Below are 23,058 nucleotides of genomic sequence, written 5' to 3' on the forward strand. Positions count from 1 at the left end.
GGGCGTTAGGACAAAAGAAAATCCGCTCCTTTCCTGGGAGTCAGCCCTGGGTCAGGTGCGGGAGCCGCCGCTGCTGCTGGCTCGGCCTTGTAGCTACGGATGCCACTAGGCTGGGGAGTCGGATTCTGGGAACGGGATCAGCCGTTAGAGCTAGCGATCCCAACCGTTAGCTGGGCTCCGGGCAAGGGTCGTCAACACGCCCCGAGCACTCCCGAGTCCCGCATCCCACAATGCCCAGGGCAGCTGCGGCGCTGCTCCCCTGAGGGCCGACTGCCTGCGGCTCACCCGCTGCGAGCGCGGGCCCGGCGTTGACAGCTGCCCACGCGCCGGGGCGGGGCTCTAGCAGGTTGCTTTAAAGATCTGCGCGGCCAGCCCCGCCCCTCGCGCGCCGCGATTGGCTCCAGCTGGGGCGGCATTGGTCCGATAGGGGCAGGGAGGGCGGGGCTGCGTCCGTGAGGCCCGTGGCTCTCTGCGGTGCCCGCAGCTGGGGCGCCAGTGGCGTCCGAGCGCGGGTGGTTGGGCCTGCGGGGCCTGCGGGCACGCGCGTGCGCGGCCGCCGAGGTCCCTGGGGGAAGTAGGGGAGCTGCTGACGCCGACCTGCACGCGCCTCCCGGCGGCTGGCAGCGCGCGCAAGGGCGGGGGTGGTGCGTGCGTGTGTGTGGGGTGTGTGTGTGTGTGGAGCTCTGGTGCGGAGCGCCAGCCGCCAGTCCCCGGGTGCGAATCCCCCACCGTCCTCCACACCCTCCCTCCGTTCCCCCGTCCTTCCCTTCCACCCTCCCGCGGCCCCACGGCCGCACGCCGAGCGAGAGCCCAGGGAAGCAGGTGTGGGCAGCGGGCGGGGTCGCACGAGACAAAAGGGGCGCAGGGGTCAGCCCGCCATGGCCTCCCGGAGCCTGCGGGCCCTGGGCGGGAACCGCGGCGGGGGCGGCGGCGGCGGCAGGAAGAGCCTGAGCGCCCGCAACGCCGCGGTGGAGAGGAGGAACCTGATCACGGTGTGCAGGTACGGCGCGGCCCGCCGCTTGGGAGAGGAGAGGGGGCCGCCGGCGCCGCGGGCTCAGGGTTGGGGCGAGCGCGAGCCCCTGGGGGTCCCGGAGATAACGGGCGGTAGCCCCGGCCGCTACCGCGCCGGGCGTGTCCGCGGCCCGGAGCGTCCAGAGAGGGGCCGGTCTGGGTACCGCCAAGGCCCTGGACTTTCCATCAATTTCAGTGCTGGGAGCAGCTGAGGGTAGGGCTTGGGGCGGGGCTGGGGGAGGATTTGTTTCGAATGTGCAATCTAGTGTCTGAGTAAAAGAGGAGGGCAGGGAAAAAGAGCTCTTTCATTTAGTGCGCGTTAAGCTGTCAGGCAGCTGTTAGTAAAGCAATCGTTATTGTGATTGTTTACTGTGTTGCCTCAAAATCGGAGTGCGTTTTGTTTGTGTTTGGCTTAGTTTACATATATATTGTCCTTTCGTGCCACAAATATTAAGTGCCTGCTACATGCTAGCTAAGTGTGTGTGTGTGTGTGTGTGTGTGTGTGTGTGTGTGTATGTATGTCTCCGTCCGTGTTCTCTCCACTCTAAATTGCAGTGTTAGTGCTGTTTCTGCAGTTGAAAGCAAGAGTGGGACTGTCGAGGATACCTATTCAGTGATTTATTTCAAGGTCTGCCTTTCTTTAATTGTTTTCTAACTGTAATTGTAGTATTCCCTTGCTTTAGAAAATGTAGAAACATAAGAGGAATAATGACTTTCAGCCAGCCCAGTATTCAGAAATAACTGACTTTTAACATGCTGACATTTTCTTTAAGTCTTGTTTCTGGGTATTAAAAAAAATTGAAGTCCTAAGCATTCATTCCTTAGGAACTTCTTTAAACCATTAAGTTGTTGTAAAATTACGTTGTTCCATCAAACCCCTCCTCATCAGCTGTTGAAAATCCTGTAAGAATGAGAGAATGATGAGACCTTTTCCTCCTTTGCAATTTATATCTGTATTTTTTCTTTTCCTTGTGTAAATAATGTCTAGCATCTTAAACAGAATATAGATATTTATACTAGGACTATATTCAATAACTTTCAGTGATTTTTTGTTTTTTTACCTTGGACTGTTACAGCTGTTTGCCCATTTAGCAGGAAGACCTGCCTTACTGACTTATATGGCACTTGGAGTTATAAACAGTAAAATATTAATATGGAATCTGTTGAATTTACCATTTGTGCTGTCTAGGATGCAACCTTTGGAGGAAGATAGGTTGTGTGAAATTTTTTTTACATCTAAGCAAATTTTTAAAAATTAGGTAAATAGAACAGTAAGTAAGGCTGATTTTCTTACCTTTACATGTATTAAAAAGAATTATTTTTTAAAAAGAGGATGTTTTCAAGCAGACCCCAACATATACAGTGATTCTTGGGGTGATGTATTTCATAAAGGCTCCATAAGTGTTAAGCTTCACAGGGCAGCGACCATGTCTGCTTTTTGCTCAGTTTTCTTTTTTGTTTCATTCTTCCTACCATAGCATCTGACACTCAGTAAATATTTATTGTATGAGTAAATCCAGTGGAGGGTAACAGTTTTTGTTTTGGGGAGTTTTGTTTTGTAGTAGTGGCAGCTGAAGTGATTTTGAGTGTTTGCAGCATGGTGTTAATTAACCAAATGTTTCAACCTAAAACTTTAACACCTGGGCTGACATATATTACTCTGAATCAGTGTGGCAATCTTTGGAACGGTGGATGTTGAAGATTTGGGGTAAAACACAGTAGATGGGAAGAGGTTTTATGCTCTACTCATTTTTTAAGACAGAATAAAAACAGATGAGAAAAAAAATCAGTGGAGGGTACTGTTCCCTTTGCATCTCCATTTTTGTCATGGCATCAGAGGCAGTTCAGAAGAAAGGGACTTGTACCTCAACCTTATTTAAGTTACATGTTAAGTTATGTTTTAAGAAATTTCAGTCACATCACACTGATTTGTGTGGACTGTTGTCTGGGCTAGCTGTATTTTTTGTTATGTTTATTTGTCTAATTCTTCTTCTCTACTCTGAAGTTAGTATAAGTGCTGACTTTAGTTACAGTTTACATGTAAACTTAGTATTGTAGCTAAAATAAATTTCAGTTTCTGGCTTAGATTTCAACTTGTGTATTTATTTATGTGGATAATACTACTAACACTGTTCTTCATGTCCAGATAGTTGATGGTGCATATAAATTATTATCCTTGTGTAGTAATGGGATGTATTTGATAGGCTTTGTCTAAAAGCCTTTTACTTTTTGGAAAAAAGTCACTGTAGGCCATTTGGATGTTTTAAGTATCCCCACCTAAATTCAGCAAAATGAGCAAATCAGTATTTATGCATTTCTGTCGCTTTTCACTTTCAGAGTTACCAAACCCTGGGTATCTCACCCATGTCTCTTAATGAATTTATTTAAAAATTTTTATGTAGCAGATCAGACGTGATTTGGTATTTAAGTTGGGAAGAAGCTGGTTTAGTGGACATATAATTGAGTTCTAAGTTTACTTTGTCATTAATTGTGTGCCTTTTAATAAGCCCATTTTCTAGTTTCCTCATCTGTAAAATAAACTTGGACTAGATCATTGGTAATCTTCAATGACAGCCCTGAAACTAATAATAGTCTTCAACCAGAATGAGTTTATATTTGGTTTTGAATTTCTCCAAACGTGAGCAGGGTAATGGTGGACATATGTTTAATGGTAGCTGGATGAGGCATGTGCATTTTTCTCTGTAAACAAAAACATTTTGAATTGTGCCTTCCGTATTGTGACTCTCTGCTGATATTCTGGAAAAATGGAACAGTATAGAAAGCCAAACCAAACCAAAACAAACTCCCCCCACCCCCTGACTATCATTCTATTATATATATTAATACTTATACAGTAATGATTTTCATTACTCCTTAAACAATTTAGGCATACTGTGCTCTCAGTTTAGGTTTACAACCTTATTATGTAACTACACAATTTTTTCAGTTTAAAAGCACCTTATATAAGAACAATATTATTAGAGTTTGAACTTTGGACGTGAGTTATTTGGTTAGGTGGGATAGTCAGGAATTGAATTTTGGTTCATTGTGATTGTGTATGTAATTAGTTCATCAGTTATATTTTTTCATGAACATTTATATATTATAGACTAAAAACACTTCGTACTTATCTCAGCAAGTAAGTACTCTTTTATCATATTTTTCACATTGTGGTGGAGAGAAAGTAGGTCATTTGAGGTCTCTAAATGTTCCACACTCAACTCAAAATATTCATAGACTGACTTTAGTTCTGTGTACCAACTAGTATTTTCCCTGCATATTCTCTACCATTTAGAAAAATTAAATTGTTAAAGTCCTTCAGGATTTTTTTTAACCTGCATTTTTCATCCATAGAAAATCAGGTACTACTCATTTTTTTCTATCATTTTTAAGCTTCATAGGTTATTGAAAAACATACATATTCCTTTGATTTTAGTTCTGGTGACAAGGAGAATTAAAATATAAATTCTCTTTCTGTGGGTTAACGTCAGTTTATGAAAAATAAATTATTAAGATAAACATTTAAATATACATGGATAAATATTTTAAAATAACATTTGTTAAATGTTTAAACCAGTTCTTTAAGAGAAACTCCCCACACAAAATCATAAGTTTCCCGTCTTGTGCATGGAAAGGATTAATGAGAGATTGAAAGAGGTAGTATGATGAGATAAGCACAGTGGAGACCAATGATGATTTTCAAAATTAAAGTACTTTTAATAACATGTACATAGTTCTTAGTTTTCTATAGGTCAAGATATTATTTCATAACATGAATGTTAATTCAAATAACAGTACCACCTCATTTCCTCAGTGTTTTTGGGAAATGAGATGCTCATATTTTTCATGTAACTGATGTTTGAGTTAAAATTCTCCTATCAACTGCAGTGCTTTACTCAGCATTTATTATGGTGTGCAGTCTTCCGTATAACTGAAGCTTATAAATTAAGTGTTCAGATTTAAACTATAATCAAGAATATTTTAAACATTTTGGATGAACTCCTTTTAAAAAAGGATTATGCAGGGACTTCCCTGGTGACACAGTAGATGAGGCTCTGTGCTCCCAGTGCAGGGGGCCTGGGTTTGATCCCTGGTCAGGGAACTAGATCCCACATGCATGTCACAACTGAGAGTTCGCATGCCTCAACTAAGGAGCCAGCGAACCGGATCGAAGGAGCCAGCCTACTACAACTAAGACCTGGAGCAACCAAATAAATAAATAAACATTAAAAAAAAAAGGATTATACATTTCTCTACCTTATTTTAAAAAACTCTACGTAGTATAATACAATCCTTATCAATGACTTTACTCTGGATCTGTTTCCATGAATATACCCTGTGTAGTGGTTGCCCTTGGAGACTCTTGAGGTACATAGAGCTGTTTGCTACATGGCCTCAGAAGATTGTGTGTTTGGAGTTCTTGGTCTGTTTTTGCATTTACTGTCTCTTCCTACCAAGTTAGCTGTTATTTCTTGCAACTCTGCCTGTTTCTACCAGCTTTTTTCTTTGTGCTTCTCATCCTGACTTGCTCATTGTAATTGGTTGTGAACTAGGAAAGCAGAGAAGTAAATTTATTTTTTTTGTCAAAAAAAAAAAAAAAAAAAGGTCACTGAGAGGCCTGAGTTCAGTGAGTGAGCTTTAGCACTCTGAACTTCTTAACATTCTGGTTGCTGAATAATCGGGAAAAAAATGATCTATTCCTATGCTTAAGCAGGGTGGAGGCATTGCAGATATGTGAAATATTACCGAGTATTACTGGTGGTATAATCCTCTAAATAACTTTAAATTGAATGACTTACTTTCCTTGTTACTATTGATATTTGCTTGAGAATGCCCTTTTAAGACTGTTCATACCTTGCCTATTGTGATTATATTTTTGGCTAAAGCTCTTTTAGTCATGCTATACATAGTAGAACTTTGGGTTGGGACTTTGAGCAACATTACCTGTACTGTATTGCTTTGGAGAAGGTTCAGTATCATTTCTAAAGATTCTTAGAGCCCTAATAGTAGGTTTTCACAATGGAGGTAGGATGATCATCTTACCAGTCGGAGGTAGGCTTCTCAGCATTCACAGAAGGTCATTATCTCTTCCCCTAGCTTAACTGGGTTCATATTCAACTGACAACAGAGAATAGCTGTCCCCTACACATTTATTAGAGGGTATTATCTTTTTTAAAAAAAATTAATTAATTAATTAATTTATTTTTGGCTGTGTTGGGTCTTCGTTTCTGTGAGAGGGTTTTCTCTAGTTGCGGCAAGCAGGGGCCACTCTTCATCGCGGTGCGCGGGCCTCTCACTATCGCGGCCTCTCTTGTTGCAGAGCACAGGCTCCAGACGTGCAGGCTCAGTAGTTGTGGCTCACAGGCCTAGTTGCTCCGCGGCATGTGGGATCTTCCCAGGCCAGGGCTCGAACCCGTGTTTCCTGCATTGGCAGGCAGATTCTCAACCACTGTGGCACCAGGGAAGCCCTAGACGGTATTATCTTAACTTCACTGCTGACTGATAGATGTCAGAAGTCAGGTGAGAGATATGATATTGAGGGGGGAGATCTGTGAAGCTTATCCACTATTATATTCAGTCTTACAGGTTTATAAAATGTATCTCTGGATCAGTCCAGATCATCAGAGAGCAGTTGAGTATGTAGACTGCATTGCTTTGCACTCTCCTATCCCAGTTGCTTTTGCCCCTATCGTGCATTGATAAGATTCCATCAGCCTACCTTGAGGGTCAGCAGAAGAAGCAATTACAGAGGATCTTCTTGAAATTGTTGTCAAGAACATTGTTTATTATGTCAAAAAGTATCTTCTTTTGTGAAGATTTTTATGAGAAATAGCTGTCTTTTTTTTGTGCCAAGAATTGTAGCTTTAGGCAGTTGATTTATTTGTAAATACTGGGCATGAATGTGTAACTGACAACTTCTCTTTTCTCATACAGCTGTAGAAGTCTTAGTGTTAAATCTGTGGCCAACCTCTAAAACACACGTAGAACATCATAGTGATGTATCAGTATTTAGCCTCATTTCTAGCAACAATTTTTCTATATGCATATAAGTCAATTTTATTGACTTATATGCATATAGAAAAGTACACACAGCATAGGTGTATAATAAATTGTTTTTGCAAAGAGAATACAACTTTGTAACCAGCACCCAGGTCAAGAAAAAGAGCGTTACCCAGAGGAAATGAAATCATTATGTCAGAAAGGTATCTGCACCCGCATGTTCATTGCAGCATTATTTCCAGTAGTCAAGACATGGAAGCAACCTAAGTGTCCATTGATTGATGAATGGATAAAGAAGATGTGGTACATAGATACACAGTGGAATATTACTCAGCCATAAAAAAGAGGGAAATCCTGCCGTTTGCCACAGCATGGATAGACCTTGAGGGCAGTATACTAAGTGAAGTAAGTCAGAGAAAGACAAATACTGTATGATCTCACTTATATGTGGAATCTTAAAAAAATCATACTCATAGATACAGAGAACAGATTGGTGGTTGCAAGAGGCAGGGGGTGGAAGGTTAGCAGAAGGGTGAAGGTGGTCAAAAGGTACAGACTTCCAGTTTTAAGATAAATAAGTTCTGGGGATGTAATAATAATAATAAAAGAGAGTATTACCCAAACCCCAGAAACCTCTTCCTTGCCTTCTTTCATACTACCCCTATGAAGGGTAACCATTCTCCTAGCTCTCAACACAATTGTTTAGTTTTACCTTTTTCTGAATTTGAATGTGTTGGGTCTTTGTCGCTGCATGCCGGCTTTCTCTAGTTGTGGTGAGCGGGGGCTACTCTTTGTTGCCTTGCGCGGGCTTCTCATTGCGGTGGCTTCTCTTGTAGTGGAGCATGGGCTCTAGGCGCGCGGGCTTCAGTAGTTGTGGCTCGTGGGCTCTAGAGAGCAGGCTTACTAGTTGTGGAGCACAGGCTTAGTTGCTCCGTGGCATGTGGGATCTTCCCCCACCAGGGCTCGAACCCGTGTCCCCTGCATTGGCAGGTGGATTCTTAACCACTGTGCCACCAGGGAAGTCCGTGTACCTTTTTCTATTTAGCTTATTTTGCTCAACATTATGTTTGTGAGATTAACTGTTTTTGTTGCACGTAACTGTAGTTTGTTAATTTTCATTGCTGTATCTTTTTCCATTGTATGAATATACCGCAGTTTATCCATTCAGCCTAATGGACATTCGAGTTGTTTTCACTTTTTGACTATTACTAATTGAATATTCATGAATATGTATTTTGGTGAATATATGTACATATTTCTGTCAGATATATACCTATGAGTGGAGTTCCTGGGTTATATGGCATGCATATGTTCAGCTTCAGTGGATGTAACAGTCTTCCAAAGGCATGGTACCAGTCTGCATAGTAGTGAGCAGTGTACAGTTGACCCTTGAACAATGCAGGGGTTAGGGGTGCTGACCCTCAGCGCAGTCAAAAATCTGCATGTAACTTCACAGTGGGCCCTTTGCATCGGTAGTTCTGCATTCTCAGATTCTACCAACCGCTGCTTGTGTAGTACTGTATTTAGTGAAAAGAAATCTGCATAAAAGTGGACCTGTGCAGTTCAAACCCGTGTTGCTCAATGGTCAACTGTATAAGAATTCCAGTTGCTCTACATGCTCACCAACACTTGAAATTTTGTATTTTCCTGATGTCTATTGAAGTTAAGCACCTTTCCATAAGTCTGTTGGCCATTTGGAGAGTCTCTTTTGTGAAGTGCCAGTTCAAGTCGTTCATCACCTGGAATATCTGACTTTTTGATTCCTCTGATGTGTAACTCTGTACATTCTATGTGGGTCTTTTGCTGGATATATTTAAGGCAAGCATCTTTTCCCATTTGGTGGCTTGATTTTTCATTCTCTTTGTAGTGTGTTTTTATGAACAGAAGTTCCTAATTGTAAAGTAGTCCATAAATTTCCTTCATGGGTTGCTTATTGTGACCTGAAATTGGCAGTAATGAAAATATTATTCTGTTTTCTTCTGAAAGATTTATTGTTTTGCTTTTTTACATTTCTATCAACAATCTACCTGTACTTGATTTAAATATTTACCTTAGGAAAATCAGTTTGACCTGGTACCATTTATTAAAAAGACCATGCTTTTCCCACTACACTCAAGTGTCACATTTATCGGAAGTCAGGTGACTGGATCATTTGTCTGCTTCTGGACTCCCTCTTCTGTTCCATTAGTCTATTTGTCTGTCCTTGAGCTAATATCATACTGGCTTAATAACTATAACTTTATAATATGTCTTGATGTTTGGTAATGTAAGTTCTCCAGCTTTGTTGTTCAAGATTGTCTTGTCTATTCTTGGGCTTTGCAAACTAGATTTCGAATCAGCTTGTCAATTTCCATTAAAAAATCTGCTGGGATTTTTATTAAGATTGCACTTAATCTATAAATCAATTTTGGGAATTGTCATTTTTATGAGACTTAAATGCAATCTATGAATATACTATATCCATTCCTTCATGTATTTAACTATTCTGAAATTTTTCTCAAAGATATTTTGTAGTTTTGAACACATAGATATTGTATCTCTTTTTAGATTTGTCCTTCCATATTTGATATGTCTGTATTATTATAATAGATCGTTTAAAAACTTTTTCGGACTTCCCTGGTGGTGCAGTGGTTAAGAATCCGCCTGCCAATGCGGGGGACATGGGTTCGATCCCTGGTCCAGGAAGATCCCACATGCCGCGGAGCAACTAAGCCCGTGAGCCACAACTACTGAGTCCGCACTCTAGAGCCTGCGTGCCTAGAGCCCTTGCTCTGCAACAAGAGAAGCCACTGCAATGAGAAGCCTGTGCACCGCAACAAAGAGTAGCCCCCGCTCACCACAACCAGACAAAAGCCCCTGCGCAGCAACGAAGACCCAGTGCAGCCAAAAATACATAAATAAATAAATTTATTAAAAAAAAACCCAACCTTTTCATTTTCTTTCTTTTTTGCTGATATATAGACATGGAATTTACCTTTTAAAATATTGGTCTTGTAATCTAGCAATTTTATCAGATTTACTTATTAAATCTAATAGATTTTCTGCAGTTTTTTGTTTGTTTATTTGTTTTAGCATTCTGAGTACATTGTCATGTCTTGTGCCTGTTTTATTTCTTCCCTTTTTAAACTTTATGTCTTTTCTTTTTTGTCTTACTGCACTGGCTAGGACCACAGTATTACAGAAAGCATTAATAGTTTTACCTTAAAGTAGGATGTTTGCAGTAGGTTTTTTTAAGTTCCCTTCTACTTGTAGATTGCTGAGAATTTTTATCATAAGTGAATACTGAATATTAACAAATATTTTTTCTGTCTATCAAGATGAACGTATGATTTCTCTCCTTTTTTCTTTTTATGTAGTGAATTACATTGATTGACTTTTTAGTGCTAAACTACCCTGGAATAAAAAAACTGGGTTGTGCTGTATTATCTTTTTTACATATCTTTACATTCAGTGAGTTGATATTTTATTGGGGATTGTTGCATATTTGTTCATGAAAGTGATTGGTCTGTAATTGTTCTTTCTTATGGTGTCCTTGTCTCGGTTTGTTGTTAAAATTATCTGACCTTACAAAACAAGTTGGGAAATGTTCTTTTGTGTTCTGTAGAAGAATTTGTGTAAGATTAATATTATTTCTTTCTTAAACTTTTAGAAGAATTCACCAGGGAAGAAATCTGAACCGCAAATTGTCTTTGTGGGAAGTCGTTTAGTAACAGATTCAATTTATTTAATAGATACTGAACAATTGAGATTTCCTGTTTCTTCTTTTATCAGTTTCAGGGAGTTCTTCAAGGAATACACCGATTTCATGTATGTTATCAAATTTAAACTTAAAACTTTTCTTAATATCCTCTTAATATCTTTCTATTGTTTAAAAATCTGTAGTCATTTTCCATTTTTCTCTCCTGATACTGGTAATCTCTGTTTTTCCCATGTTTTTTTTTCTTACTAGGAGTATATAAATTTTATTAATACCTTCAGAGAACCAGCCTTTGGCTTTGTTAATTTCCTCTGTTGTATATTTGTTTCTTAATTTATTGATTTCTCTTCCCGTCTTTATTTCCTTCCTTCCACTTTTTTTAAAGTTCATTTTCTTTTTCTAATTTCTTGAGATGGGAGTTTAAATCATTGTTTTTCAGCCTTTTGTCTTTCCGATCTATGCATTTTAAGACTGCACATTCCCTTGTTTGACATTGCTTTGAGATAGCAAACAAGATTTAAAATTTGTATCTTCACTATTAATTAGTTTAAAATGTTTTCTACTTTCTGTTGGGATTTCTTTTTTGACTCATGGGTTATTTTAAAAGGTATTGTTTAATTTTCAGACAGCTGAGGATTTTCTATTTTTAGTTATTGAATTCTAACTTAATTCCACTGTGCAGAGAATATTCTAAAAGATTTTAAAGTTTTGAATTTTTATTTATGTTTGCTTTATGATGCAACATATGGTTAATTTTGATAAATATTTTATATGCATTTGAAAAGAATATAAACAGTCCTCTGTATCCACCGGTTCCACATCCGCCAATATGGAGGGCCAACTTTAAGGGACTTGAGGATCTGTGGATTTTGGTATCCTCAGGGGTCCTGGAACCAATTCCCAACAGATATCGAGGGACGACTGTATGCTGTCATTGTTGATTGCATGTATGCCAATTAGATCTAGTATGTTAATTGTGTTCATATCTTCTGTATCCTTACTAGTTTTTTGTGTGCTTAGCCTGATATTAAGAGAGATGTGTTAAAGTCTGTCTCTATGAGTATAGATTTGTCTTTTTCTCCTCTTAGTTCTGTCATATTTTTAAAAATTTATTTATTTTTTTATTATTGTTATTATATTTCTTTGGCTGTGTTGGGTCTTCGTTGTGGCATGCAGGTTTCTCTCTAGTTGCGGCATATGGGTTTTCTCTCTTTAGTTGTGACGCATGGGCTCCAGGGTGCGTGGGCTCTGTAGTTTGTGGCATGTGGGCTCTCTCGTTGAGGTGCACGAGCTCAGTAGTTGTGGTGCGTGGGCTTAGTTGCCCCGCGGCATGTGGGATCTTAGTTCCCCACCAGGGATCGAACCTGGGTCCCCTGCATTGGAAGGCGGATTCTTTGCCACTGGACCACCAGGGAAGTCCCTGTCATTATTTTGTTGTTGTTGTAAGTATTTTGTTGCTCGATTACTAGGTGGGTGCAGATTTAGAATTGTGATCTCTTCCTAGTGATTTCATTCCTTTGTTATCATGAAATGTCCTTCTTTATCTCTAATACTGTTCCTACCTTAAAGTCTGTTTTTTTCCTGCTATTAATGTAGTTAAAACAGCTTTCTTGTAGTTAGCATTTGTATGATGTACTTTTTCCATTCTTTTTTTCCCCTTAATATTTATTTATTTATGTATTTATTTAGGCTGGGCCAGGTCTGCGTTGCAGCATGTTTAGTTGCAGCATGCGGGATCTTTTAGTTGTGGCACGCAGACTTCTTAGTTGCGGCATGCATTCAGGATCTAGTTCCCCGACCAGGGATCGAACCTGGGCCCCCTGCACTGGGAGCATGGAGTCTTACCCACTGGACCACCAGGGAAGTCTCTACTTTTTCCATTCCTAACTTTCAGTATTTCTGGGTCCTTAAAGTGTCTCAGGATAGAATTGAATTTTGCATTTTATCTTGTGTCTTATTTAGAGTATTTAGCCCATCTCTATTTAATGTTATTACATTTGGGTTTATGGCTACCATTTTACTATTTATGTTCACTTTTTCTCTCTTCTTGTTTTCTTATATATCAGTATTTTTTATTATTTCATTTATTCCACATCGAGTTTTTCTCTCCATGAACTTGTTGGTCATATATTCTTTTCTGTTTTCTATACAGTTGACCCTTGAACAATGTGGGGGTTGGGATGCTGACCCTCCACAAGTCAAAAATCCACATGTAACTGTGCAGTCAGCCCTCCATACTTGTGATTCTGCATCCACAGATTCACCCAACCGTGGATCATATACTACTGTAGTATGTATTTATGGGAAATAAATGGTCCATGTATAAGTGGACCTCTGCAGTTCAAACCTGTGTTGTTCAAGGGTCAACTGTTCATATATTTGGTTTCTATCCTTTGGGCAGTTACCCTTGATTTATTACATATAATGCAAATTTACATTTTATTGCCTCTCCAGTAGTGTTAGAACCATTTATCCCCCCTCATCCTAAAACATACTTTTAAATAAATATGACTCTCATTATGCTGTAATCTAATTATCTTTTTGTCTCCTATTAGAATGTACATTTCTCAAGTCCAGGAATCATAGTTTATTCAGCATCTGTTTTATTCCCAGCATCTAGTATGCAGTGGGCATGTTTATCAAATGAGGTAATTCTCCCTAACTAGTGAAGAATAATAGCAGTGGACATTTCCAAAATAAGGTTGAAGGTGAATTAAAGAACCATCCTCACTTATTTTTAAACAGTCACCCTAATGACTAATCTCAGTAATGACTAATGACAGTAGAGTTTTAAACATCTAATAGCTTTAGACTCACAGATGTAGAGAACAAACTAGTGGTTACCAGTGGGGAGAGGAAAGGGAGGAGGAGGGGCAATATAAGGGTAGGGGATTAAGAGGTATAAACTGTTAGGTATAAAATAATCTATAAGGGTATATTGTACAACACAGGGAAGATAGCAAATATTTTATAATAACTATAAATAGAATGTAACCTTTAAAAACTGAAAACAAATAAAAAGCATTCAAATTAAAAAAAATCTAATAGCTTCAGTAGTAGAATTGTCTGTCTAGTTTACTAGATAGCTTACCTATGTTAAAATATATTGCTTGAATATTTTCATTTGTCAATGAGTAAAGAAGAATTGGATTCCAAAGGGATATGTGATCCAAGTGTACAGTGAAAGTATTCTTTATTAAAATGATTTTAATTGGGAGTATTTCATATAAGAAGTCAAATGAGTTATTATAAGATGGGAAATTTTCTTGGTTTGAATACTTTGCAATTTTAAATAACTTTTTTAAAATTGTCCTTTTTTTTAAAAGATAGTGCTTCAATGTTATTTTTCATGTTGTGCAATCTTGCTCTCATCAGTCTGCTTATATAGCAGTACAAAATGTTAATAATATACTATCTCAGCCTTAAGGTACCTAGATTAACAATTGTCTTTTGAAAGAAATTTTGACAGTAGAGGTGGGGAAAATATTTTAAAATATACTTCTCTCTCTCTCTTTTTTTGATTTTTACATTGAGAAAAAGTTTAAAAAATGGTAAACACTGCCAAAATAGACTTTTGAATTTCACAGTATATATTCCAGATGGTTGGAACTTTTTTATTCTGTGTTTAAATAAAGCTTTATTTACAGAAACAGGCAACTGGTTGGTTTTGGCCTGTGGACAATAGTCTACAGACTCCTGCTAAATGGATATATGAAAAGTACTTTTTTCTCCTTACAAAGGAATTTAAATTATAGAAAAAATAAAGGGGAAAATACACATGATGGTTGGGAGTTCTTAACTTGCGTAAAACTGGAAAAAAGAAGGCAAATTGCTGATTCAAAAAGATTTTGGGGGTTTCTTTTTTATTAATTTAATTTAATTTTTTTTATACAGCAGGTTATTAGTCATCCATTTTATACACATCAGTGTATACATGTCATTCCCAATCTCCCAATTCATCACACCACAACCCCCACCCCCCGTGGCTTTCCCCCCTTGGTGTCCATACGTCTGTTCTCTACATCTGTGTCTCCATTTCTGCCCTGCAAACCGGTTCATCTGTACCATATTTCTAGGTTCCACATATATGCGTTAATATACGATATTTGTTTTTCTCTTTCTGACTTACTTCACTCTGTATGACCGTCTCTAGATCCATCCACAACTCTACAAATGACCCAATTTCGTTCATTTTTATGGCTGAGTAATATTCCATTGTATATATGTACCGCATCTTCTTTATCCATTCGTCTGTCGATAGGCATTTAGGTTGCTTCCACGACCTGGCTATTGTAAATAGTGCTGCAGTGAACGTTGGGGTGCATGTGTCTTTTTGAATTACGGTTTTCTCTGTGTATATGCCCAGTAGTGGGATTGCTGGGTCATATGGTAATTCTGTTTTTAGTTTTTTAAGTAACCTCCATACTGTTTTCCATAGTGGCTGTATCAATTTACATTCCCACCAATAGTGGGGATTCCCTTTTCTCCACACCCTCTCCAGCATTTGTTGTTTGTAGATTTTCTGATGATGCCCATTCTGACTGGTGTGAGGTGATACCTCATTGTAGTTTTGATTTGCATTTCTCTAATAATTAGTGATGTTGAGCAGCTTTTCATGTGCTTCTTGGCCATCTGTATGTCTTCTTTGGAGAAATGTCTATTCAGGTCTTCTGCCCATTTTTTGATTGGGTTGTTTGTTTTTTTAATATTGAGCTGCATGAGCTGTTTATATATTTTGGAGATTAATCCTTTGTCCGTTCATTCGTTTGCATATATTTTCTCCCATTCTGAGGGTTGTCTTTCCACCTTGTTTGTAGTTTCCTTTGCTTTGCAAAAGCTTTTAAGTTTCATTAGGTTCCATTTGTTTATTTTTGTTTCCATTACTCTAGGAGGTGAATCAAAAAAGATCTTGCTGTGATTTATGTCATGGAGTGTTGTGCCATGTTTTCCTCTAAGGCTTTTATAGTGTCCGGTCTTATATTTAGGTCTCTAATCTATTTTGAGTTTATTTTTGTGTATGGTGTTAGGGAGTGTTCTAATTTCATTCTTTTACATGTAGCTGTCCAGTTTTCCCAGCACCACTTATTGAAGAGGCTGTCTTTTCTCCTTTGTATATCCTTGCCTCCTTTGTCATAGATTAGTTTACCATAGGCACGTGGGTTTATCTCTGGGCTTTCTGTCCTATTCCATTGATCTATATTTCTGTTTTTGTGCCAGTACCATATTGTCTTCATTACTGTAGCTTTGTAGTATAGTCTGAAGTCAGAGAGTCTGATTCCTCCAGCTCTGTTTTTTTCCCTCAAGACTGTTTTGGCTATTGGGGTCTTTGGTGTCTCCATACAAATTTTAAGATTTTTTTCTTCTAGTTCTGTAAAAAATGCGATTGGTAATTTGATAGGGATTGCATTGAATCTGTAGATTGCTTTGGGTAGTATAGTCATTTTCACAATATTGATTCTTCCAATCCAAGAACATGGTATATCTCTCCATCTGTTTGTATCATCTTTAATTTCTTTCATCAGTGTCTTATAGTGTTCTGCATACAGGTCTTTTGTCTCCCTAGGTAGGTTTGTTCCTAGGTGTTTTATTCTTTTTGTTGCAGTGGGAAATGGGAGTGTTTCCTTAAGTTCTCTTTCAGATTTTTCATCATTAATGTATAGGAATGCAAGATATTTCTGTGCATTAATTTTGTATCCTGCAACTTTACCAAATTCATTGATTAGCTCTAGTAGTTTTCTGGTGGCATCTTTAGGTTTCTCTGTGTATAGTATCATGTCATCTGCAAACAGTGACAGTTTTACTTCTTCTTTTCCAATTTGGATTCCTTTTATTTCTTCTGATTGCCGTGGCCAGGACTTCCAAAACTATGTTGAATAATAGTGGTGAGAGTGGACATCCTTGTCTTGTTCTTGATCTTAGAGGAAATGCTTTCATTTTTTTACCATTGAGAATGATGTTTGCTGTGGGTTTGTCGTATATGGCCTTTAATATGTTGAGGTAGGTTTCCTGTATGCCCACTTTCTGGAGAGTTTTTATCATAAATGGGTGATGAATTTTGTCAGAAGCTTTTTCTGCATCTATTGAGATGATCATATGGTTTTTCTTCTTCAATTTGTTAATATGGTGTATCACATTGATTGATTTGCATGTACTGAAGAATCCTTGCATCCCTGGGATAAATTCCACTTGATCATGGTGTATGACCCTTTTAATGTGTTGTTGGATTCTGTTTGTTAGTATTTTGTTGAGAAAATTTGCATCTGTATTCATCAGTGATATTGGTCTGTAATTTTCTTTTTTTGTAGTATCTTTGTCTGGTTTTGGTATCAGGATGATGGTGGCCTCATAGAATGAGTTTGGGAGTGTTCCTTCCTCTGCAATTTTTTGGAAGTTTGAGAAGGATGGGTGTTAGGTCTTCTCTAAATGTTTGATAGAATTCACCTGTGAAGCCATCTGGTCCTGGACTTCTGTTTGTTGGAAGATTTTTAATCACAGTTTCAATTTCATTACTTGTGATTATTCTGTTCATATTTTCTGTTTCTTCCTGGTTCAGTCTTGGAAGGTCATACCTTTCTAAGAATTTGTCCATTTCTTCCAGGTTGTCCATTTTATTGGCATAGAGTTGCTTGTAGTAGTCTCTTAGGATGCTTTGTATTTCTGCGGTGTCTGTTGTAACTTCTCCTTTTTGTTTCTAATTTTATTGATTTGAGTCCTCTCCCTCTTTTTCTTGATGAGTCTGGCTAATGGTTTATAAATTTTGTTTATCTTATCAAAGAACCAGCTTTTAGTTTCATTGATCTTTGCTATTGTTTTCTTTGTTTCTATTTCATTTATTTCTGCTCTGATCTTTATGATTTCTTTCCTTCTACTAACTTTGGGTTTTGTTTGTTCTTCTTTCTCTAGTTCCTTTAGGTGTAAGGTTAGATTGTTTATTTGAGACTTTTCTTGTTTCTTGAGGTAGGCTTGTAGTGCTCTAAACTTCCCTCTTAGAACTGCTTTTGCTGCATTCCATAGGTTTTGGATCATCATGTTTTCGTTGTAATTTGTCTCTAGGTATGTTTTGATTTCTTCAGTGATCTCTTGGTTATTTAGTAACGTACTGTTTCGCCTCCATGTGTTTGTGGTTTTTTTATGTTTTTTTTCCCCTGTAATTGATTTCTAATCTCATAGCATTGTGGTCAGAAAAGATGCTTGATATGATTTCAGTTTTCTTAAATTTACTGAGGTTTGATTTGTGACCCAAAACGTGATCTATCCTGGAGAATGTTCCATGTGCACTTGAGAAGAAAGTGTAATCTGCTGTTTTTGGATGGAATGTCCTATAAATATCAATTAAATCTATCTGGTCTATTGTGTCATTTAAAGCTTGTTTCCTTATTAATTTTCTGTTTGGATGATCTCTCCATTGGTGTAAGTGAGGTGTTAGAGTCCCCCACTGTTATTGTGTTACTGTCAATTTCCTCTTTTATAGCTGTTAGTAGTTGCCTTATGTATTGAGGTGCTCCTATGTTGGGTGCATGTATATTTATAATTGTTATATCTTCTTCTTGGATTGATCCCTTTTTCATTATGTAGTGTCTTTCCTTGTCTCTTGTAACATTCTTTATTTTAAGGTCTTTTATCTGATATGAGTATTGCTACTCCAGCTTTCTTTTGATTTCCATTTGCATGGAATATCTTTTTCCATCCCCTCACTTTCAGTCTGTATGTGTCCCTAGGTCTGAAGTGGGTCTCTTGTAGACAGCATATATATGGGTCTTGTTTTTGTATCCATTCAGCGAGCCTGTGTCTTTTGGTTGGAGCATTTAATCCATTCATGTTTAAGGTAATTACCGATATGTATGTTCCTATGACCATTTTCTTAATTGTTATGGGTTTGTTTTTGTAGGTCCTTTTCTTCTCTTGTGTTTCCCACTTAGAGAAGTTCCTTTAGCATTTGTTGTAGAGCTGGTGTGGTGGTGCTGAATTCTCTTAGTTTTTGCTTGTCTGTAAAGCTTTTGATTTCTCCGTTGAATCTGAATGAGATCCTTGCCAGGTAGAGTAATCTTGGTAGTAGGTTCTTCTCTTTCATCACTTTAAATATATCATGCCACTCCCTTCTGGCTTGTAGAGTTTCTGTTGAGAAATCAGCTGTTAACTCCTATGGGAGTTCCCTTGTATGTTATTTGTCGTTTTTCCCTTGTTGCTTTCAATAATTTTTCTTTGTCTTTAATTTTTGCCAATTTGATTACTGTGTGTCTCGGCGTGTTTTTCCTTGGGTTTATCCTGCCTGGGACTCTCTGCGCTTCCTGGACTTGGGTGGCTATTTCCTTTCCCATGTTAGGGAAGTTTTCGACTATAATCTCTTCAAATATTTTCTCGGGTCCTTTCTCTCTCTCTTCTCTTTCTGGGACCCCTATAATGCGAATGTTGTTGCGTTTAATGTTGTCCCAGAAGCCTCTTAGGCTGTCTTCATTTCTTTTCATTCTTTTTCTTTATCCTGTTCCGTGGCAGTGAATTCCACCATTCTGTCTTCCAGGTCACTTATCCGTTCTTTTGCCTCAGTTATTCTGCTATTGATTCCTTCTAGTGTATTTTTCATTTCAGTTATTGTATTGTTCATCTCTGTTTGTTTGTTCTTTAATTCTTCTAGGTGTTTGTTCTTTAATTCTTCTAGGTCTTTGTTAAACATTTCTTGCATCTTCTCGATTTTTCCCTCCATTCTTTTTCCAAGGTCCTCGATCATCTTCACTATCATTATTCTGAATTATTTTTCTGGAAGGTTGCCTATCTCCACTTCATTTAGTTGTTTTTCTGGGGTTTTATCTTATTCCTTCATGTGGTACAAAGTCCTCTGCCTTTTCATTTTGTCTGTCTTTCTGTGAATGTGGTTTTCCTTCCACAGGCTGCAGAATTGTATTTCTTCTTGCTTCTGCTGTCTGCCCTCTCGGTTGGGGGGTTTCTGATGTGAAATATAAAAAAAGAAATAAGCCTTCCTTCTAATGAACATATACCTGAATACTGTGCTCATTATCATCCATAGTCACTATTTTACATTACATTTGGGGTGGATTGTATCTTATCTCTTGGCAGCAGATGGCTGCCAAGAGATATGATACAATCCTTGTATCATATCTCCTTGTTGATTATTAACAGTAGGTATTATATTAATGGCAGAGGATCATTACCCCCACACCTTGGTAAAGACTGCTAGTGATAATAATATGTTAAAAGGAATCCTATAAATTTGGTGTGAAGTAGTGGAAAGAATTCTCTCTTACAATTTGGATACTTACGTTCTTTTTAAAAATATCACTCTTATGAATGACTATATACTTTTCTGAACCCCTTTTAGTTTAGTTGTTTTTTTTTTTGGCTGTGTTGGGTCTTTGTTGCTGTGCGCAGGCTTTCTCTGCTTGCAGCGAGCGGGGGCTATTCTTTGTTGCGGTGTGTGGGCTTCTCATTGCAGTGGCTTCTTTTTTTTTTTTTAAATAAGTTTATTTATTATTTTTGGCTGTGCTGGGCCTTTGTTGCTGTGCGCGGGCTTTCTGTAGTTGCAGCGAGTGGGGGGGGGCGTTACTCTTCGTTGCAGTGCGTGGGCTTCTCATTGCGGTGGCTTTTCTTGTTGTGGAGCACAGGCTGTAGAGCACACGGGCTTCAGTAGATGCGGTACGTGGGCTCAGTAGTTGTGGCTCACGGGCTTAGACGCTCCGCAGTATGTGGGATCTTCCCGGACCAGGGCTTGAACCCGTGTCCCCTGCATTGGCAGGCGGATTCTTAACCATTGCGCCACCAGGGAAGCCCTGCAGTGGCTTCTTGTTACAGAGCATGGGCTCTAGGCACGTGGGCTTCAGTAGTTGTGGCACGCAGGGTCAGTAGTTGTGGCTTGCAGGCTCTAGAACGCAGGCTCAGTATTTGTGGCTCACTGGCTTAGTTGCTCCACAGCATATGGGATCTTCCCAAACCAGGGCTCGAAGCCATGTCCCCTGCATTGGCAGGTGGATTCTTAACCACTGTGCCACCAGGGGGGCCCCCCCTTTTAGTTTTGAAATGTGATGATTCTGTATGCTTTTATGTACTTTAGTTATCTTAAGGTATAATTCCATGTAAAGGGATATAACAATATAGATAATAAAATCTCATTTTTGTGAAATGAATTTTTTTCTGAAGCATATTTGATATATGGTTAAGATTACATAAGCTTGTTTTAAAGAGATGGGGGTGCATTTCTTTCCTACTCGATTGCTCTGTGTATATGGGACTACATCTGTGTATATTACTAATGCAGGAACTAAATATTAAAGATGAATTTTCACTCTTTAAATAGTTTCTTTCCAATAAAGAGTGTACATATTTAACACAGTAAGTTATTTTGGCCTGCAAGAAAATTCTTTTTTTATTATTGAAGTATAGTTGATTTACAATATTGTGTTAGTTTCAGGTATGCAGCACAGTGATTCAGATATATATATTTAGATATATATATGTCTATATGTATCTATATATAGATATATATGTATTACTTTTCAGGTTGTTTTGCCTTATAGGTATTACAAAATATTGAGTATAGTTCCCTGTGCTATACAGTAGGTTCTTGTTGGTTATCTATTTTATATATAGTAGTGTGTATATGTTAATCCCAAACTCCTAATTTATCCCTCTGCCCACCCCCTGTTCCTCTTTGGTAACCGTAAGTTTGTTTTCTATGTCTGTGAGTCTCTTTCTATTTTGTAAATAAGTTCATTTGTATGATTTTTTAAAAATTTCATATATAAACAATATCATATGATATTTATCTTTCTGTGTCTGGCTTACTTCACTTAGTATGATAATCTCTAGGTCCATCTGTGTTGCTACAAATGGCATTATTTCATTCTTTTTTATGGCTGAGTATATTCCATTGTATATACATACTACATCTTCTTTATCCATCCGTCAATGGACATTTTGGTTTGCTTCCATGTTTTGACTGTTGTAAATAGTGCTGCTATGAACATTGGAGTGCATGTATCTTTTTGAATTATGGTTTTCTGAGGATATATGCACAGGAATGGGATTGCAGGATCATATGATAGCTCTATTTTTAGCTTTTTAAGGAAAAGTAATTTTATTTTTGAGTTTATTGTGACATTTTTTGCTTTTAACTATTCGTTGTTACAGTTATGTTACAAACTTATGAGCTGTGGAAGGAATTAATATGGGTGTAATGAAGATTTTTTTAAACATAGTTTTGGTAACCATCTCATCTTTCTTGGTATGTTTCCAAAGGGAGAAAGGTAGTTCCTGCTTTAAGTTTGATGGTTTTAGTCACATTTTTTCTTATTTCTAAGGTAACAAAAATTTCCTTTGGACTTTGAAGGTGGGAAAGAAAATCTTTTAAGAGAGAGACGTTTCAAAAACCACACTTAAGGGCTTCCCTGGTGGCGCAGTGGTTGAGAGTCTTCCTGCCAATGCAGGGGACACGGGTTCGAGCCCTGGTCTGGGAAGATCCCACATGCCACGCAGCAACTAAGCCCGTGTGCCACAACTACTGAGCCTGTGTGTCTGGAGCCTGTGCTCCGCAACAAGAGAGGCCACTATAGTGAGAGGCCCGCACACCGTGATGAAGAGTGGCCCCCGCTTGCCACAACTAGAGAAAGCCCTAGCACAGAAACGAAGACCCAACATAGCAATCAATCAATCAATCTTTAAAAAAAAAAAAACAAAAAACTGCACTTAATTAAAAGACCCTTTCATGTAAATTTTTGACTTTTTAATTCTTATGTAAAAGCTGTTACTTAGACTTGATTTGGTATTTTTAGACATCCATCAAATTGTCATTTCATTATTTTAAAATCAGTCCTTTTTGGGAAATAGATGACTAATATTGTCATCATTATCAGGAAATAGCTCAGCATCTGTGTGATGTTTTTTGGATGTATTGAAATTCTTTTTACAGGTTTGGTTTTTATAGCATGTCTTAGTTACTGTGTTATGGAGGAAAAGATTCTCACTATTCTGGCATAATGGAACTAGCCACATGATTCTAGAGAAGTAAATGTTGAGTGGGAAGACTTGGCTAGCTAGAAGTAAAACATGGACTCTAAGGAACTAATTTGCCTTCTGAAGTTCTGATTTCTGTTGACAGGAGGAGAGTAGGCTATAAATGATAAAGCAATGCTGGGAAACATTATTTTTCTTCATTATTAACCTTGTTATAATAGAAATTATTTAAAAGGCTTTCTCACCCGTAAAATATCTTCATGCTTAGAAATAACAGAAATTCTGTCTAATGATATGCTTTGGGATATTTGCACTTTTGTTTTAGTTTTTAGCCAGATACTGAGTTACAAGTAATATAGTGCTCTGAGATTCACCATTTTAGGTTTTCA

At 38.2% G+C, this 23,058-nt stretch overlaps 1 protein-coding gene across 7 annotated transcripts in view; it reads left to right on the top strand.

The window, feature by feature from the left end:
* The first annotated feature begins 604 nt into the window (after positions 1 to 604).
* The window catches only part of RUNDC3B (RUN domain containing 3B), a 152,227-nt gene continuing 129,773 nt past the window's right edge, over positions 605 to 23,058 (top strand). For 4 of the 7 annotated variants that reach the window (XM_082472509.1, XM_082472513.1, XM_082472511.1 and 1 more), the window contains exon 1: positions 607 to 1,000. In XM_082472509.1, the coding sequence (XP_082328635.1) occupies positions 879 to 1,000 (122 nt within the window). In that variant the 5' untranslated portion in view covers positions 607 to 878. Of the gene's footprint in view, positions 1,001 to 23,058 lie in introns of all 7 variants that reach the window. The other 3 variants (XM_082472508.1, XM_082472512.1, XM_082472510.1) reach the window with 1 other exon arrangement.

This window comes from Balaenoptera physalus, assembly GCF_965194825.1.
Source record: "Balaenoptera physalus genome assembly, chromosome: 8".
Classification (NCBI taxonomy): Eukaryota; Metazoa; Chordata; class Mammalia; order Artiodactyla; family Balaenopteridae; genus Balaenoptera; species Balaenoptera physalus.